The following is a 21,116-nucleotide window of genomic DNA, read 5'->3' on the forward strand; positions in this document are numbered from 1 at the left end:
TAAGGTTATTTTTGAGAAGAAGGATTCAGCCTCTGTAGGATTAAATTCATTGTTTGTCTTGTATAAAGTTGCGAGATGTGTGTGGAATTTATGGACTATTTTAACTGGATTACAAGTATAAACATTTTTTGATAATTTTAAACGTATTGGTTTGAAAGATTTGTTAGTTGAATTTAATGCCCAAGCTAAATATGTACCTGGTTTGTTTGTATTCATGTAGAAATAGTGTTTGGAGCGTTTGAGGGATTTATCAACTGACTCAGTGAGAAATAGATCGTATTCCAATCTAGATTTTTCCAGATGAGATTTTGTACTCTGAGATGGATTATCTTGGAATGATATGTAGGCTGCATTAAAATTGAGTTCTAGTTTTTTTGCTAGATTTTTGCGTTCCCGTTTAAATAGTGCCATTTGTCTTTGTATTGTACCACGCAAGACAGGCTTATGAGCTTCCCACAGTGTTATTGGGGAAATGTCTGTTGTATTATTAATTGATATGTATTCCTTTAAAGCTTGTTCAATGGCCATCTGATGTAGTGGGTGTTTGAGCATTATGTCCGGTAAGTACCACGTTGGGTCATGCGCTTTTGGTATGGCTGAGGCTATAGTAGTGTATACTGCATTATGGTCAGACCACGGAATCGGAATAATATCTGATGCAATAATTTCTGGTATCATTCCTATTGTTAGAAAAATATGATCTATTCTGGTGAAGGTTTGATGAGGGTGCGAGAAATAAGTGAATTTCTTTTTCATTGGGTTACTTTCTCTCCATGAATCTACCAGATTGTATTTGGAAAGAAGTTGAGAAAAAGGTAATCTAGAGGTTATTTTGGATGGTGTAAAAGGTGATTTATCTAGAAATGGGAGGAGGACCTGGTTCGAATCCCCACACATTATCACTGTTCCTATTTTGTGTGTATTAATCACTTGTAATATATGTGAGAGGAATGGTGTAGGTTTTTTGTTAGGAGCGTAGTAGGAAATCACCGTGATTGCTGTATCCATTATATAACCCATGAGTATCAGGTATCTACCTTCTGGGTCTTTAATTTCTGATGATAAGGTGAATGGTGTGGATCGGTGAAATGCAATTAGAGTTCCCCTTTGTTTGGTACAGGCAGAAGCCGTGTAAATTTGTTGATAAAAAGGAGAAATATATTTTGGAGTAGAATCTTTGGTGAAGTGTGTTTCTTGGAGGCATACTATGTGAGCCTTCTTGTTATGGAAAGTACGGAAGGCTTTGGTCCTTTTTTGAGGGACATTTATTCCCTGAACATTCAGGGAAAGTATATTCAGTGGTGCCATGGCAACAGATCAAATAGTTTTGACTTACTTTTTGTTATGCAGAGCTGACTGCGCAGATCAACCTGTGTGGACTGAAGAGATGAAAAGATAGAAAAGAAACCAGTGAATTCTGGAGTAAAGAGTAAACAAAAAACATATGAGATTAGATGATACATTGTATAAATTATTTTTTGCAAGTAATCACAATTTACCCATGAAAGAGAATAAATATCTCTCTCAGGGGAATAAGTGCCTTCGTCACACTCCCACATAATATGGTTGGGAGAATGAGGAGGGCTAATGGGGGTACACGGATCTTCCGCTTACAGGAGAGAAGTGCTATGTCAAAAGACATCAAAATGATGATTCATTAATTGGAGTGCAGAATATAGTTTTTGTTGAAATTATTTATTCCAGGGTGGTTGTATATGGTTAGTCTTGCCCTAGGCTAAATAATTCAGTTAGAAAGGTACTGTTAATAACTTTGGTATTGATGAAGATAGTTTGAATTATTTGGGGATTTTAACCCTTTTAGAGTAAACAATTACATATTTTATTCATATGTAACTGTTTAGATATGTTAACTCATAAAATTGAGGTTGTATTGCTTCAGATTAGAATAAACAAAAACATAATTCTAGGAACTAGTTAGGTACTAATATATTTGTTTTAAGAAAAGAAAGAAAAAGCTTCCATTACTTCTGGATTATTGAACATATTTGTCCTAAAAAGTAATAAATCTATTGTTATTACCTGAAAATATATAACTGAACAAGAATTTCCTTATTTCACTTATATATTCTAAGGCTATATGAATCAGAAGTAATAAGAAATATAACTGGAATGTAACATGATCCCACACAGTGTGTGACTATCAGAATGCAGTTACATTCAGTTATAAATACAGGTTTTTTATAGAGAACCATCTCTTAGTATAATAAATGAAGAGATATCAGGAATTAGGATGTCAGTCCATTGAATCTTCTTGGTCCATGGATGATGTGGCATAACGGCCTCTTTTGTGAGAATGATGATTCCCATTTTGTTCTGAAATTTTCTGAGTGCTGCCTGAAGGTGAAGATGATGCCATTCTTCTGCGTGTGGGAGTGTTGCTGCTTGTGGGTTCTGTCAGATTTAATTTTAAAAGGGTTTGTTGTAGTTCATCTGCTGATCTGCTTCTGTAAATTGTACCTTGGTAGTTAAATCTGACTGAAAAGGGGAAGCCCCATTGATACATAATGTTGTGGCGTTGCAGTTCCATTAGTTGGGGTTTCATGGATCGTCTTTTAGTAATAGTAAGTTGGGATAGGTCAGCAAAAATTTGATAATTGTGTCCTTGAAAATTAAGTTCCTTTTTTTCTCTTGCAGCAATTAGTATTTGTTCTTTCGTTCTGTAATAATGAAATTTTGTGATTATATCACGTGGGGGTCCATCTTTCTTTTTGGCTGTGAGGGCTCTGTGTACTCTGTCCAGTTCTAAACGTTCAATAGGGATATCTGGCTTTAGTTCTTGTAATAGAGCAGTAATAGTAGATTGCAGGTCTGTCACAGTTTCAGGTATTCCCCTTATGCGCAAGTTTGAACGTCTGGCTCTATTTTCGTAATCTTCGAGCTTAGTTTGAAGTATTAAATTCTCTTCTTTTAATTGTTCCAATTCTGTTATATTTTCTTGGGTTGTAATTTCAATTTCATCCATTTTTATTTCTAAGGCTGCGGTGCGGTTTCCCAGCTCTCTTATTTCTTTGGTTAGGCTGTTTGTTATTTGGTCTGAGGTTTGTTTTAAAGCCTTATGAAGCATCTTTTCAAATTGTAATAATATTACTGGGGATACTGAGGAGGCTTGTGGAGAAGTTTGTGAGAGGATTTGTTCTGTATCTGACTCAAATGGAGAGTCTTGCTGTGACATTTTCTGTCTGTGAGGGCGCCCTGATGCTGTATCTTGTGAGGTGACTGGAGCTGCTTCAGCTGCAGTGAGTGCCTGTGAGCTCTTTGTGAGGTGATTTTTATTTCTGCCACGGTTTCCTCCCAGTACCATATTTCCTGCCCAAACTTTCACAGTTTGTTCCCTGGGGCAAAAAGGTTCAAATGGATACCTTTTGAGCCTGCAGGCTCCGCTTTGTCCTTCTCTTCTCTCCTCAGCGGTGTGGAGCTCTAACAATGCATGTCTGCTCCGCTAGGCTCCGCCTCCTGCCCTCATGGGTGAAAGTTTCAATTGCTAAATCAACAGCAAGAAAAAGGCACAAGACAGAAAATAAAGACCTGGTTTCTATGCAGACTTTTCCTGCAAGGCAGTGAACCTTATTTGTGAAACTGTTAGATAACAACCAGTCAAATGCAGTGAAAAGAATGTCAAAGAAAGTCCTTCTTCAAATAGCAGACCTGAAATAGTGGTTATGGGAACTGATCATCATGAAAACGTCCCTAAATATTGTTTTTTTCTTTTTCTTTTTCTTTTTTTTTTTTTTATTATTTAGGCAGACGGCTAAGGAAAAGAACTACAAAGAAAGGTATGTTTTGTGTCTGTATCATTTACTATTCTAAATGATATGTATTATGGCAGGCATTCTGCCGTTCTATATTAACTGAAGAAGAGTCTCAGATTAACCCTTTCATGACTAAGCCTATTTTTGAAATTTGGTTTTTACAAGTTAAAATCCGTATTTTTTGCTAGAAAATTACTTAGAACCCCCAAACATTATGTATATTTTTTTAGCAGAGAATCTAGAGAATAAAATGGAGATTGTTGCAATATTTTATATCACACGGTATTTGTGCAGCGGTGTTTTAAACGCAAATGTTTGGAAAAGGGACACTTTCGTGAATTTTAAAAAATCCAAACAGTAAACTTACCCCAATTTTTTTGTATAATGTGAAAGATGATGTTACGCCGAGTAAATAGATACCAAACATGTCACGCTTTATAATTGCACGCACTCGTGGAATGGCGACAAACTACGGCACCTAAGAATTTCCATATGTGACGCTTTAAATTTTTTTTACGGTTAGCAGGTTAGAGTTACAGAGGAGGTCTAGTGCTAGAATTATTGCTCTCACTCTGACGATCGCAGCGATACCTCACATGTGTGATTTGAACACCGTTTACATATGCGTGCGCGACTTCCGTATGCGTTTTCTTTGCTGCGCAAGCTCCTGGGGACGGGGGCGTTTAAAATTTTTTTTTTTTTCTTATTTATGTTATTTATTTTTAAATTCATAAATTGTGTTTTAAAAAAAAAAAAATGTTTTCGTGACTTTTATTGCTGTCACAAGGAATGTAAACATCCCTTGTGACAGTAATAGGTGGTGGCAGGTACTCTTTATGGAGAGATCGGGGGTCTAAAAGACCCCCCATCCCTCCTTTACACTTCAAAGCATTCAGATCGGCGAAAACGGCGATTCTGAATACTGTGTACTTTTTTAAAACCGGCACCATTGCAGCCGAGTAAACGGGAAGTGACGTCATGACGTCGCTTCCGCGTTTACAATTTGAAGGCTGGAACGAAGCCGCCCACAGCTTCGTTCCAGCCCACCCCCAGCCGCCGGAGGCATCGGATTGGTCACCGAGCCTCCGGATCGACCGGGAGGCCCGGTAAGAGCGGCGGGAGGCGGCGGGGGGGGACGTCCCCTCCCGCTGCTCCGGTATAACAGCCGAGCGGCTTTTAGCCACATCAGTTGTTATACACGGATAGTCAAATCGCCCGCTGTAAACAACGGTACTGGGATGATGCCTGCAGCTGCGGGCATCATCCCGGTATAACCCCCAAAAGCATATGCTATGCATACTAGCACATTATGACTTTACCTTGCAGGGAGAAAAAAAAAATGTCCAATGGTATGCAACCGCTTTAAGGGCCTCTTCATACATATGACTGCCTTCATGCTTGTAAGTTAACCCCAGCATTTTTGTGTATTGGCGCATTTTGCATTAAGGCATTCCATTTACTTTAAAGGGCTCTTACTATGCCTCTATGCGCAAAAAAACATGCACCTGTACTATTTTTTCCAGCACAGCACACCCCAACTCAGAGTATGCAGATCTGTGTGTTCTGGTGTGCCAAAATGTCTTATTTGTACTGTATATGTGTTTTGGGGTGCCATTGGGAATGAATTGTGGTACACCATATATAGCATGTTACAATAATGCATTTCACCATAATGCAAAGATGTGAAGCCAGTCGAAACAAAACCTCCTATGCTCTCTAATCATATAGCTATTAAGGTCTGTAAATGTAACATATTTACATTTTTGCCTGTGCCTATTCTGCTTTAAGATCAGTGAGAATCGGTGTAATTCTATTGTGTCTAACATTTAATAATGGTGCTGCCCATCAGTGCTATCTATTCGTGTCCATCAAGGCCAATCAGTGCCGCTGGTCAGTGCCTATCAGTGCCACCTATTGGTGCCCATCAGTGCCCATTAATTCTACATATCAGTGCCTCCTCATCAGTGCCGCCTCATTAGTGCCCATCAGTGCCGCCTCATCAGCGCCCGTCAGTGAAGGAGAAAACAAGGTTTTATGACAGAAACTAAGAAGAACTTTTAAAAAAAAAAAATTTGGTCTTTTTTAGTTTGTTTAGCAAAAAATAAAAACCCCAGAGGTAACAAATACCACCAAAAGAAAGCTCTATTTGTGGCAGGAAAATGATAAAAATTTGGTTTGGGTACAGTGTTACATGACCACGTAATTGTCATTCAAAGTGAGACAGCGCTGAAGCTGAAAATTGTCCTGGGCAGGAAGGGGCAAAAGTGCCTGGTATTGAAGTGGTTAAAGCAGAATAAACAGCACAGCGCTTGTGCTGTATAACCTGCCCCCCCTAAACTGAAAAAAAAAACCTGAACCCTGCACTTCCTGAATGCCCTCTCTATACAGACCACAAAAATCAGGGCTACTGAGCACTGATCACCATGGTCTGATTGCGTCCCTTCGTCATACGCTTCTGTCCCCTCTGCTCTCCTCTCTCTTTCTCCCCCTCACCCTCTCGCTTGTGTCTGTGTGTCTATGTCTCCGCCCACCCCCCCCTGCTATTAGTTAAATTAAAAATTGTAAATGCACACTGCCAGCCCCTCTGTGATATCCTGGCATACAACACTGTAATAGTCTTTTATAAAAGCGAGCACTGTAAATACCGTTTTAGCGATCTCTTCAGGCCGGTTACGTAACTCTTGGCTAGGCTTCCAGGGCTACTGCAGGAGAGCGGCCACATGATCTCCCCGGCTGACGTCAGAGAGAGATCAGGGCCCCTCCTGCAGAAGCAATCCATCGGATGTATACAGCGTCCACGAGTAACGTGACTGACCTGAAGATCATTGTAAATCGGTATGTACAGCGCTCGTTTAGAAAGACTACTGCTCTATAGAGGGTAACAGTGTAAATTTGCTGTCCCCTCAAAATACCTCAACACACAGCCATTAATGTTCAAACCACTGGCAACAAAAGTGAGTACACTCCTAAGTGAAAATGTCCAAATTGGGACCAAAGTGTCAATATTTTGTGTGGCCACCAGTATTTTCCAGCACTACCTTAACCCTCTTAGGCATGGAGTTCACCAGAGCTTCACAGGTTGTCACTGGAGTCCTCTTCCACTCCTCCATGACGACATCACAGAGCTGGTGGATGTTAGAGACCTTGCACTCCACCACCTTCCATTTGAGGATGCCCCACAGATGCTCAATAGGGTTTAGGTCTGGAGACGTGCTTGGCCAGTCCATCACCTTTACCCTTGGCTTCTTTAGCAAGGCAGTGGTAGTCTTAGAGGTGTGTTTGGGGTCATTATCATGTTGGAATACTGCCCTGCGGCCTAGACTCCTAAGGGAGGGGATCATGCTCTGCTTCAGTATGTCACAGTACATGTTGGCATTCATGGTTCCCTCAATGAACTGTAGATCCCCAGTACCGGCAGCACTCATGCAGCCCCAGACATGACATTCCCACCACCATGCTTGGCTGTAGGCAAGACACACTTGTCTTTGTACTCCTCACCTGGTTGCCGCCACACATGCTTGACACCATCTGAACCAAATAAGTTTATCTTGGTCTCATCAGACCACAAGACATGGTTCCAGTAATCCATGTCCTTAGTGTGCTTGTCTTCAGCAAACTGCAGGCTTTCTTGTGCATCATTTTTAGAAGAGGCTTCCCTCTAGGAGGACAGCCATGTAGACCAGTTTGATGCAGTTTCGTGGCGCATTGTCTGAGCACTGACAGGCTAACTCCCCACCCCTTCAACCTCTGCAGCAATGCTGGCAGCACTCCTACGTCTATTTCCCAAAGACAACCTCTGGATATGACGCTGAGCACGTGCACTCAACTTCTTTGGTCGACCATGGCAAGGCCTGTTCTGAGAGGAACCTGTCCTGTTAAACCACTGTATGGTCTTGGTCACTGTGCTGCACCTGAGACCTTGTAACACTAACAAGTCACATGACACTGGGGAGGGAAAATGGCTAATTGGGCCCAATTTGGACATTTGCACTTAGGAGTGTATTCACTTTTGTTTCCAGTGGTTTACACATTAATGGCTTTGTGTTGTTGTTTTGAGGGGACAGCAAATTTACACTTTAATGCCCCGTACACACGGTCGGATTTTCCGATGGAAAATGTGTGATAGGACCTTGTTGTCGGAAATTCCGACCGTGTGTAGGCTCCATCACACATTTTCCATCGGATTTTCCGACACACAAAGTTTGAGAGCAGGATATAAAATTTTCCGACAACAAAATCCGTTGTCGGAAATTCCGATCGTGTGTACACAAATCCGACGGACAAAGTGCCACGCATGCTCAGAATAAATAAAGAGATGAAAGCTATTGGCCACTGCCCCGTTTATAGTCCCGACGTATGTGTTTTACGTCACCGCGTTCAGAATGATCGGATTTTCCGACAACTTTGTGTGACCATGTGTATGCAAGACAAGTTTGAGCCAACATCCGTCGGAAGAAATCCTAGGATTTTGTTGTCGGAATGTCCGATCAATGTCCGACCGTGTGTACGGGGCATTATACAAGTTGTACACTCAATACTTTACATTGTAGCAAAGTGTCATTTCGTCAGTGTGGTCACATGAAAAGATATAATAAAATATTTACAAAATGTGAGGGGTGTACTCACTTTTGTAAGATACTGTATATATGTATATATAAAAATATTCAGCTCTTATGTTCATCCCAAAAATGAGCCGCTCACCACATGGAGATCCAAGGGAAATCATAATAATATACCTCAAACCTCTACTAATACAGTGTATTGTAAATATAATGTATAGAAGCATTTGGGAAGACACCAAAATAAGAGAAAAAATACAGAGACAGCAAAAGATAAAATAAAGTAAAATGTTGTCACAATTAAAGTTCCTTCCCCTGTGGTTGTTGAGGTCCCCTCCTCCTTTTTAGGATGTGGCCCTCCCTCTTACAGGGGTTATGTTGTGGTTTGTGATGTACTTGAATGGGATGGTGCCATGATGAGGATTAATTTTATACCTTTGTCTGGCTCACGCCTTCATTTGCATTAAAATGAAAAAGAGAGGGCTGAAAAGTCACACATGCTAAATTAACTGTTATTGATGACTGCATTAACGTCCCACTTTATATTCAGTCCATCTGGGGAGAACACCTGTAAATTGTATATCCATTTGGATTCCAGTTTAGATATCTCCCTTTTTTGACAGAACTGCCCCTCCAGTGTGGCATATATTTATCAATTCCAATAAAAAAGTTCCAGTGGGGTTTGTTATGAATCTGTGCGTAATGCTTTGAGATGCTATGGCCCATGAAACCTTTCTTAAAGTGGTTGTAAACCCTCTCATATACCCAGTGAAGTCAGAAGCCTCAGATAATGCACAGAGATTAAATAAATCCTCCTTCATAAGATTTACTTGCTTATCTGCAGTCTTCTCTTGTCTACATCCCTTCAAAAAAATCACAGGTGTGATCAAATCATTCAGCATCTGTGAGGAGCAGGGAGAAGGGGGTGGATGATTACAGTTACAGCTCTTATATACTGTGTGGGAGCTGATTGGAGGAAAGGGACACACTCTCTCCACACACTGCAAAGGGATGAAGGAACATGCATAGCTGTGTCCTAAATAGACAAGCTGTGTGCCGAGCTCCCTCCCCATCACAAGTGTATCTCTTGTGTCAGGAAAACTTCTCAGAAGTGGCTCATGTTGATAACAGAGGAACAAAGCACCAGAGAGAAACAACACTTAGAGCTTTGGAGATCGTCAAGTAAGTAATATTACCCAAGTTTACCCAAGTGAACATGTAGGGTTTGAGTGGTTCTCCCCACATATTTCAGGCCACATGGGCACTGCAATAAATACAGCACATTACTTGTGGTACAAGTTATGAAGGATTTAATTGGATATGATTTGAATTGAGTATATAGTGGGACATCAGTGCATTCATCAATAACAGTTACTTTAGCTTGAGTGCCCTTTTGTCCCTCTTAATTTAATTTCATTTTACTTTATTTTATATTTTGTTGTCTCTATATTTCCTCTTTTATTTTTGTGTCTTCCAAATTGCTTCTGTATATTGTATTTACAAATTATAAGTAGAGGTTTGAGGTATTTTAAATTAATTTCCCTTGGATCTTCATGTGATGAGCAGTTGATTTTTAGGATGAACACAGGAGCTTTTTATATATACAGTATTTGTAAAAAAACATTGTGTATATATAGAATGTTTTTTTCTATTTTTCCGCCACTAGATGGCACTTTGTTAAACACCTATGGTGGATATTTGGAAGGATTACATCACAAAAGTTCTGGCAAGCCCTTATGTATAGTAAGATGGAGTGGGCATGTAGTGTATTATACAATATCTCTAAACACTGACAGTCAGAACTGCAAGATTTTTTTTTCACTATTGTATGGACTTTATACTCTTTGGCATTGATCGTGTATGTTTTTTGAGTGGCACCATATTGCCATATTGCCACATTTATAATCTGTTTACTGTTTATATTTGGATAAGTCATTATTGATGAGGTCAGCATTCTATTGGACGTTGGTATGATTAAATTAAGCGCATCACATTTTTCCTACAAATTAATATTGATATACCATATCCTATATACAGTATGTAGAACCTGTTGGTATTTATTTGCGTTTGTTATCTTTAGACCTATAGCGCAGATTCATTTTATTTTCACAAAATGTAAATACTTGAATGTTTTTAGCCTGTCCAGATTTGCATTAATTGAACCACATTAATGAATCTTGAACAAGTGCTATAGTTTTGGACAAAGATACAGGGTAAAGTCTAATTTCTGAACAGTGCACCTACCCGTTCTGCAAACATTCCAGGTTTAATGGTTGTTCAGTTTATGTGTATAAACGATAAACCTTTTCAATTTTATTCTAATTTAATTTTGTAATTAGCACATTCATTCTTGTTATTAATATTGGTTAATAAGTATTAATATTATTATTGGTTAATGAATAATCCTATAAATAAATAATAATTCTACAAGACAAAATGGATTTTAAACTACAGTATGTGCTAATTACTTACATGAAAAATAAAATATTTTAACTTAATATTTTTATGGTTTAACCAGTCATTTATCTATGACGTAAATAGCATAATTTTGGTATTTGGAGGCTTGCATGTTTTTTTTTTAATGATTTGTCATGCAGATGCACTCATATTCAAATGTGCGTCATAGAGAAAGAAATAGATCTTAGCTTGGGGTGATGCCTGTTTTTTTGTCATTTGCCTTAAAAATGATCAGTTGCAATTACACAACATGTTTATTTATATGCAATTTATTCTTGTAAATGGCAAATGTGAGTGGCTTTGTGCGGTAGCCCTCTTGTGAGGAGTAATTTAATATATGCAGTATAACTGTCATAACTGTAATGCTTGCATCTCAATAGCAGAAGTAGACCTTATAAACCTCTTAAAATTGGATATTTGCCTTAATTTTTCTTTCATACCTTCAGCCCATTGTTCACGTTTTCAATAAAATGTACTTGTTTTAAAAAAAATCTTCAAGATTCAAAGATCTCTAGATGGTGGCAAGTTAGAAATGCGTGCACTGCAATTATCTCCATTTCTCAGATACAGAGATCTTCAGGTCTGATGTTCGGAAGCAATAAAATGTGTCTCTCAGTGGTATCACTTTGCCGGCAGTCTTCTGCAAAATTCTCATAGCTAAGCTGCCAACTAACTTTAATGGTCTCGAAAGTGGTGCACTGAGATCAGAAAAGTACCTGCTACTAAATTTTAAACCTGAAGATCTCTGTATTGAGGAACAGGGCTCTTAATCATTCCTACCACCATATAGAGAACTTTAAAATAAAAGCTAAACTCCAGGCACATATAAAACACCGATTAATATGGCCGTGTTATAAGTTTTTATGAGAATTTTGGTGTTTGCGTTTTAATCAAAGTTCTTAGACAAATATAACTACCAGAAACAGCAAAGAATTGTCATTATTTGAAAGAATAGATTATTCAAGCTCCTACTCATCAAAACTTTATAAATGCCATATCAATTAATGTGCACTCAAATGGGACAACGAAAAGGGTAGCATGGACACTGAAGGTATGTCCCGAATGGCTAGGGTCAGTAAATGTGGACTAGAGCTGATTAAACCATAAATAATTATATCTCTCACCTAAAATGTGGGTGATTGGGACCTTAATTCTAACTTACCTGGTGATCTTTACACATTAATAGCTTGTTCTTTTCTGCATTGAAATAAAAGATTGATCATTTATAACAGAACGTTAGTAATTGTTTTAATGTTTACATCTACACTGCCTGATAATTGCAAGTGATACACGCAGTGTGTGTATTTTATGCGACTCAGTCATAGCCGGATGAGAAGCTGCATAGAAAATGTTTTGGCATTTTGATTTCCATCAAATGTCCACAACAACAGCCTGTCCCCCCAATTTAAATTGTCTCCAAATGTCAAGCAAACATACAATCCAAGTGTAGGTGTAAATTGGTTAAAAACACCACAGTGACAGTCATTTTTGTTTAGTTCCCATCCCTATTTCTAACATTTGGTGACTTTGTTTTAGTGAAGCTTTACAAAATAGCTACATGGTCACCATCAGAACAATGTAGACCTCAAAAATGCTAAGGCCCTATTTACTTTTCTGATTCATGCAGTAAGACACTTTGAGGTTGATATACTAAAACTGGAGAGTGCAAAATCTGGTGCAGCTTGGCATGGTGGCCAATCAGCTTCTAACTTCAGCTTGTTCAGTTAACTTGCCCACTGGCCACTTATACCCACTTCCTAACCAGGCCAATTTGCTCTCACATTTTGAATGACAATTAGTCAGCAACACTGTACCCATTTCTTTATCGTACATCACGAGACACAGAGCCACAGTAATTAATGTATGGGTTATATAGGCACCTTTAGGTGATGGACACTGGCACACCCTAGACAGGAAGTGTAGCTCCCTAATAACCCCTCCCCTTACTGGGAGTACCTCAGTTTTTTCGCCAGTGTCTTAGGTGTTGGTCACGAGTGAAGATGTGATAGGCTGAGCTCCACTGGAATATTCCTTTGCTGGGGCCAGCTATGCAACTGGATCCATTCAAAGTGTCTTTTCAGGCCGAATTGAATGGTACCTGGGCCTCGTGTCGGAAAAAACAAGGTTTTGCCTGTAACGTTTCCCTTTTTAGAGAGCTGGACCCCGGGATCCAGTGCTTGGTTTTTTCAGCCATATATTCCTGGCGGGGTGCTTTACGGGTCCAGGGGTGTGGATCCCCCGATAAAAAGGGGCCCCGATCCCTGACGGTTTTTTAAATGGAGCCCACCATGATTGGTGAAGATTGGGTCTGTCTGGTTTACCACAGAACCTTGCAGCTGGATAAGGTAAGTGGAGATTCCTAAGGAATTTTCTAATTCTTATGGGTTTTCTCCTTTAAGTAAAATGTTGTCATGCCTAAAGTCGCCACGTACCTGATTCCATGCTTGTCAGTCTCGCTCTGTGTCATTACAAGCAACACGCTTCCTCCAGTCCAGCCCAAGCCCAAGTAAGATGTTGGAAAGGGGGGCTTTTTCTTGTAGAATCTCACACCTGGACTGGTATTTCTTCTCTCTAGGAGGCCGAGGGAGCAGGGTTCAGTCGGCGGTATGCCGCGCCGCCACCGCCATAGTGCGGCATTTTTCTCCAGCAGCTCTCCTGCTCCACCCCAGCCCCTCCCCCCCCCGCGCATGCCGATCCGGTCGGATCAGAGCCCCGCGGGAGGGAAAGCAGTACTTTTTGAAAAGTGAGGGGGCGCGGTGGAAAGTCAGAGGGAGGGGGCGGGGCTTAGCACATGCCTCAGATGTTCACAAATGCGGGGCTGTGTAATGTGCACCTTTTGCAGGTGCATTCAGCTAACAGAGGGACACAGAGCAGACAGGGGCATGTGAGTGTTGGTGACACAGGCATTCCCAGGGTACATTTACTTAGCATCAGGCTGAGCATTAATAGCATCGGCAGTTGCTGGACTATTTGCTCAGCAATCAGTGCATTTTTGGTAGTATCTCTGCATTTGTGCTTAGCACTGTGGTCAGAAGGGGAGGTACAAGTACCCCAAAAAACAAGGGCTCAAAGGGTTCGCCCTCAGGCTCTAAAGACCCTCCCTCTGCAACACCTGAAGGGCCTAGGAAGGTTGGTCAGAGTGAGCCATCGGGGTCGTCAGGGGTTGCAATTTCTTCCAACATATCAGCCCGTCTATATTACTGAGGAAGTTTTCTCCTCAGTCATAATTGGATTAGAGGAAAGGTTAGCGTTTTTAATCGCATCTTCACAGAGTGGAAGTAAACGCATTAGATCCCCTTCTACCACCAGGACCCTCAAACAGAGGAACAGTGGGAAGGGGAAGAGGAATCCCCCTCAGGGGACCGTGAAGAGGCTGATGACTCCTCTACCGGGGGATTAAGGTGGGGAAGGACCTTCTTCAGCTTCACATCCTGGTGCAATCTATTACTGAAATGGTCCGCTCCACATTTAAAAGTTTGGGTTCACCAAAGCCTCCTCAAGCTTGCATGCCTTTCCTGTCCATTCATTGCTGGAAAAGCTTATGTATTCCGAGTGGAATCACCCAGATAAGCATTTTTTCCCTCCTAAAAAGTTTTCAACACTTTATCCTATGGAGGAAGCAATTGACACTGCTATATCCTCTGTGGATAAAAGTTTGACTTGTCTGGTTGACAATGCTCAAATTCTTATGCCGCGTACACACGAGCAGACTTTAAGGCAGACTTTGCCCGGCGGACGGGATTTCGTCGGACAATTCGATCGTGTGTGGGCTCCAGCGGACTTTGTTTTCTCAAAAGTTGGACGGACTTAGATTTGAAACATGTTTCAAATCTATCCGACGGACTCGAGTCCGGTCGAAAAGTCCGCTCGTCTGTATGCTACTTCGACGGACAAAAAGCCATGCTAGGGCAGCTATTGGCTACTGGCTATGAACTTCCTTATTTTAGTCCGGTCGTACGTCATCGCGTACGAATTTGACGGACTTTGGTTGATTTTGTATAGGCAAATCCGTTCATTCAGAAAGTCCATCGTAAAGTCCGTCGAAAAGTCCGCCGGGCAAAGTCTGCCGTAAAGTCTGCTCATGTGTACGCGGCATTAGGAATCCATCTGATAAAAAATTGGAATTCCTGTTAAAAAACCATGCAAAAAGCTCCTGGCTGGTTTTCCTTTCCACTGTGAAAGGCTGTTTGGGGATGGGGAAAGGTACCCTTTTGCCAGTTAGGAAAAGGAGTAAAACGTCCCTCATTTAAACGGGCCCTTTCTCCAGTGCCAGGGCGTCAGCCTCCAGGCAGTCGCGATGGCCTCCACTGTCAGGTTCAAGAGGACCTCAGGGTCAACCCCAGGGAAAAAAGAAGTCCTGGGGGAAGAAACCTACAAGCCTGAATGCTAAAGCCTCTTACGAAAGGGCGCCCCCGCTCGCTCGAGTGAGGGGAAGACTTCTGCAGTTCTCAAGGGTCTGGCAGGAGGAATTTTAAGGCAGATGGATGGTCTTCATAATAGCTCTAGGTTACAAACTAGAGTTCCGAGATTTCCCGTCTCCTCGTTTTCCTCAGGGCAAATGTCCAAAGATCCAGAGAAAAAAAAGTCTCTTTTTCAAGCATTAGACTGACTTTTGTCTCAAAAAGGGATCATGGCGGTCCTCGGGATGGAGCAGGGGTTGGGGTTTTTTCAAACCTTTTCACTGTGCCAAAACCAAATGGGGATGTCAGACCCAGTCTAGATCTCAAGGATCTAAACTGATTCCTGAATATCCGCTCTTTTCGCATGGAATCAATCCAATCTGTTGTCTCCATCCTATAAGGAGGAGAACTTCTGGCATCAGTCGACATCAGGGATGAATAGCTGCATGTGCCTATTTTCCCCGCTCATCAGAAATATCTGCGTTTTTGAAGTAGAAAAACTTTACTTTCAGTTTGTAGCCTTGCTTTCGGTCTAGCTACTGCACCTCGGGTGTTTACAGAACTTCTGGCCCTTCCGCTGGCCAGTTTAAGGACTCATGGTATAACAATTGTAGCATGCCTAGACGACCTGCTCTTGATAGATGGGTCGGTAGCATCGCTTAGACCAAAGCATGGTCACCACAATCAGCTACCTGGAATACCTAGGTTGGGTCCTCAACCTAGAGAGATCTTCTTTTTAAAACCATTAAGAAGATTAAGAATACTTGGGTCTGTCAGTTCCATAAAGGAGCTGGTTCAGGTGGTCAGGGCAAAGAAGGGTCCTTCTATTCGCCTTTGCATGAGGTTGTTGGGAAAGATGGTGGCTTCATTCGAAGCGGTTCCCTATGCTCAGTCTCATTCAAGACTGCTGCAAAACAGTATCCTGTATACCTGGAGCAAGAGGGTCAAAGTTTTTCCAATGCCTCTGTCGCCAAAGGTGCGCCAGAGCCTCAGTTGGTGGAGGATATCCAAAAATCTGCATAAGGGGAAACCCTTTGTACCAGTTACCAGAAAGGTGGTAACAACAGCTGCCAGCCTTTCGGGTTGAAGAGCAGTCCTGGAAGAGGCAACTGTCCAAGGGAAATGGTCCAGAACTGAAAGAACCTTGCCCATCAACATTCTAGGCCATATTCAGGTTGCGGAATTATCCTGTCAGGATTCAATCCGACTATGCCACAGCAGTGGCTTATATCAATCACCAAGGGGGCACCAGAAGTCATGTAGCCCAGGGAGAGGTAAACCATATCCTAACCTGGACAGAAAAGCATGTGCCGTGTATATCGGCAATCTTCATTCCAGGGGTAGAGAATTGGCAGGAGGACTACTTGAGTTGCCAGCAGTTGTTCCTGGAGGAAAGGTCCCTTCACCCCGACATCTTCCTGACTAGATGCCAAAGATGGGGGATCCTGGATGTAGATCTGTTTGCGTACAGGTTCAACATCAAAATCGACAACTTTGTGTCAAGAACAAGGGATCCACTCACATATGAAACAGATGCGGTTGTGACCCCGTGGAATCAGTTTTTTCACTGATTTATGCATTCCCTCCTATTCTGTTGCTACCACGACTTTTTCGCAGGATTAAGCATGAAGGGAAGTCATGGTTCTTGTGGCCCAGAAGATTTTGGTATCCAGAGATCGTAAAGATGGCGGTAGGGGCCCCATGGACCCTACCACCACGTCCAGACCTGCTATCGCAGGGACCGGTGTTCCATCCTACCTTACAAACGCTGAATTTAACGGTTTGGCTATTGAAACCCACATTCTGAAGAATTGTGGGCTTTCAGGCTCAGTGATATCTACCTTAATTAATGCAAGGAAGCCAGCTTCCAGTGCCATTTATTATAGAGTCTGGAAGGCATATGTTTCCTGGTGTGAGTCCAGGGGTTGGCATCCTAGAAAGTATGTTATAGGTAGAAGCCTTGCTTTTCTGCAAATAGGATTAGAAATGAAGCTGGCCTTGAGTACCATCAAAGGCCAGGTCTCGGCCTTATCAGTATTGTTCCAACGACCACTTGCTTCGCATTTCCTGGTCCATAGTTTTATACAGGGGGTGACACAGCTTAATCCATCGTTTAGGTCACCCATAAAACCTTGGGACTTGAATTTGGTTTTGTCGGTTTTACACAAATAGCCTTTTGAGCTGATATGACATACTCCCTTGATCCTCTTGACAAAGAAGTCGGTTTCTGGTTGCCATATCTTCTGCAAGAAGGGTATCAGAATTAGCTGCTCTTTCTTGTAAAGAGCCATATTTAATTATTCATAAGGATAAGGTGGTAATGCGTCCTCATCCTAGCTTTCTGCCGAAGGTGGTTTCAGGTTTTCATTTAAACCAGGATATTGTTCTACCTTAATTTTTTCCAGAACCCTGTTCTACGGAAGAAGAGTCACTACATTCTTTGGATGTAGTGAGAGCAGTCAAAATCTATTTAAAGGCGGCTGCTCAGTTTCGGAAAACAGATGTTTGTTGTGTTGCCTGAAGGTCCTAGGAAAGGACATACAGCGTTGAAATCCACTATTGCCAAATGGATTCGGCAAGTAATTATTCATGCTTATGGTTTGAAGAGGAAAGTTCCACCTTTTCAAATCAAAGCGCACTCCACCAGGGCTGTTAGTGCTTCGTGGGCAGTGCATCACCAAGCCTCCATGGCTCAAATCTGTAAGGCCATAACTTGGTCCTCAGTCCATACATTCACCAAATTCTATCAGGTGGATGTAAGAAGGCATGAGGATATTGCCTTTGGGTGCAGTGTGCTGCAGGCAGCAGTATAGGTCCTCAGGTCTGATTGCACCCTACTTTTGTTGGTGTCCTCTCCCCTCAGATAGCATTGCTCTGGGACATCTCATACAGTAATTACTGTGGCTCTGTGTCCCGTGATGTACGATAAAGGAAATAGGATTTTTATAACAGCTTACCTGTAAAATCCTTTTCTTGGAGTACATCACAGAGGTCCCTCCCCTCTTTTTGATTTGTATTGCTTTGCTACAAAACTGAGGTACTCCCAGTAAGGGGAGGGGTTATATAGGGAGCTAAACTTCCTGTCTAGGGTGTGCCAGTGTCTATCACCTAAAGGTGCCTATATAACCCATACAGTAATTACTGTGGCTCTGTGTCCCGTGATGTACTCCAAGAAAAGGATTTTACAGGTAAGCTGATATAAAAATCCTATTATTACATTTTTGTCCATTTTTTTTACACAAATAGAGCTTTCTTTTGGTAGTATTTAATCACCACTGGGTTTTTTTTTTTGCGCTATAAATGAAAAAAGACTGAAAATTTTGTAAAGAAATGCATTTTTCTTCATTTCTGTTATAAATGATAACAAAAATATTTTCTTCATACATTTTGGTCAAAATGTATACTACTACATATCAGACACTAACAAGCCAGGAAAGTACAAATACCCCCCAAATGACGCCTTTTTGGAAAGTACCATTCCAAGGTATTAAGTAAGAGGCATGGTGAATTTTTTGAAGTTGTAATTTTTTCCCACAATTCTTTGCAAAATTAATATTTTTTTTCACATAGTTGACATATTAACAGGTTACTTCTCTCACAATGCATATGCATACTTGGAACTACACCCCAAAACACATTCTGCTATTCCTTCATATCCGAGTATGGGGATACCACATGTGTGAGACTTTTTCACAGCCTGGCTACTTACAGAGGCCCAACATGCAGGGAACACTGTGTTCTAGGGACATAAATTACACATTTAATTTCTTGACTACCTCTTACACTTTTGAAGGCCCTGGAGCAACAGGACAATGGAAACGCCAAAAATGACCCCATTTTGGAAAGCAAACACCCCAACACATAATCTAGGAGGCATAATGAGTATTTTGAACACCACAAGTTCTTGGAAAATGTGGAAATAAAATGAAAACGCATCTTTTTTTTTTTTTTTTACAAAGTTGTCCATTTATAAGGTATTTTTAACACATAGCATGTACATAGCAAAAATTACACTCCAAAATACATTCTGCTACTGGCGATACCACATGTGTGAGACTTTTACACAGCCTGGCCACATACAGTGGCCCAACATGCAGGGAGCACCATCAGGTGTTCTAGGGGAAATAAATTACACAGCTAATTTCCTGCCTACCTATTACACTTTTGTGAAGCACTGTAGTGGCACAGATGAACACTGATGTGGCACACATGGGCACTGATGTGGCACGGATAAGCACTGATGTGGCACGGATGAGCACTGATGCAGCACGGGTGAGCACTGATGTGGCATGGATGAGGCACAGAAAGCACGGATGAGACATGGATGGGGGTGGATGAGGTACAGATGAAGCATGGATGGGCACAGATGAGGCATGAATGGGCACAGATCAGCGCTGTGGGCACTTCAGATCCAGCCCACTCACACTGCTGCACTGGCACCCTCCTCTCCTCTCACGCTGTACCGATCGGTGTGAGGAGAGAGCTGAACCAGTTTGTTGACAAGTGATTGCTCCATCATTGGGAGGAGCGATCACTTGGCAAAGGGCCTCTGTCATTGGCCCTTTACCCCGATCCGTGATGCATCGGGTCCTCTGGACCCAGCGATCACAGACACTTCCGGGTACGCACCCCAGGGGGAAGTGGTTAAGCTTTGACAAAAAAACTTGGAACCTGATTGGTTTCTATGCAGAGCTGCACCAGATTTTGTAGTTTTGCAAGTTTTAGTAAATCAACCCCTTTGTGTAAGGGCAGCCTGTTAATTTTAATGGGCTGACAATGGACCAGAAAACACACCTGCATTATTTTTACCAACATAGCACACCACAACGTGCGTTGTGATGCACTGCCACTTTTTTAATGTATTAGGGTAACATTGATAATTAATCGCACCACAATGCATTAACACATGCGTGATGGTTTAAGGTAATACATGTGTTGCCATAACACACAGCAGTGAAGCCAGCACACAGGGCTCATACAGTGGCTTGTGTTTCCTCTGAAATATCAGTGAAAAGGGGACAACTCACTCAAGTCATACAGTCCAACAAGTGTGCAAGAATCAAAAACAATAAGTACCTTTTTGTGGCCACTCATGTGCTGTCAGTCCACAAAACATAGGGAGCTGGACTGGACACAACATTTTTCAGTTTGATAGATCGAGAATTCTATGTTGGCTACTCTTCCATTGCAAAGAGTGGGTTGCAGTAATTTATTTCAGCAGTATCTCATAAACTGCATCCTACTGTTTTTGTTCTCTCTGTTTGTCTCTATTACCTTGAACCATGACATGTTTTAGCTGGGTTTATTTTTCTTTCCCTAGCCAAAAAGAATGATGACAGTGATAATGATGGGGAGCCCAATGAATATGACCTTGAGGACAGCTTCATTGATGATGATGAGGAGGAGGAAGAGGACTTCACTGATGAGGATTCAGATTGGATGCCGGACTCTGAGGAAAAAGACAGTGAAGATGTAAACCAGCTGGTAAAAGAAGCAAAGCGTTTTGTCAAAGGAAAACACTGATAACCAATTTTTATTCCCTTTTAATGTTTGTGATGTACAGATAAGTTTAAAGCAGATACTTTATTACAGAAATTACTATTTTGCTTCTTTTCAGCTCATACAACATATGTTTATACTAATATGATATATTTGTTATGTTACAGTAAATACTTATAGAGCATTTGAAGCAATAAAAATAATTGCAAATCAACGTCTGATTTTTTTTTTTTTTTAAGTTGTAAACACAATAATCAGTACTTGCTCTCATGCCAAGAGTATCCCATTTTAAGAAGTCCAAAAACATTCAAAAGGGTGTTCCAGCCTTGAAAGGGTCAATCCTATTTTGGTAGCACCACCTTGCAGCTCTCTTGGCCAGCGGGCACTGGAGACTGTCAACACATAAGCAGAAAAAGAGCGCACAGGCTCTG

General features: G+C 41.4%; 1 protein-coding gene across 1 annotated transcript in view; it reads left to right on the forward strand.

Annotated features, from left to right (window-relative positions):
- Positions 1 to 20,899, forward strand: part of APLF (aprataxin and PNKP like factor) — a 369,085-nt gene extending 348,186 nt beyond the window's left edge. Inside the window, exons 10-11 of the mRNA XM_073628226.1 lie at positions 3,762 to 3,794; positions 20,507 to 20,899. Of these exons, the coding sequence (XP_073484327.1) occupies positions 3,762 to 3,794; positions 20,507 to 20,709 (236 nt within the window). The 3' untranslated portion in view covers positions 20,710 to 20,899. The remainder of the gene's footprint in view (positions 1 to 3,761; positions 3,795 to 20,506) is intronic.
- The last annotated feature ends 217 nt before the right edge of the window (positions 20,900 to 21,116 follow it).

The sequence above is a fragment of the Aquarana catesbeiana genome, linkage group LG04 (genome assembly GCF_042186555.1).
Source record: "Aquarana catesbeiana isolate 2022-GZ linkage group LG04, ASM4218655v1, whole genome shotgun sequence".
NCBI classification, from domain to species: domain Eukaryota; kingdom Metazoa; phylum Chordata; class Amphibia; order Anura; family Ranidae; genus Aquarana; species Aquarana catesbeiana.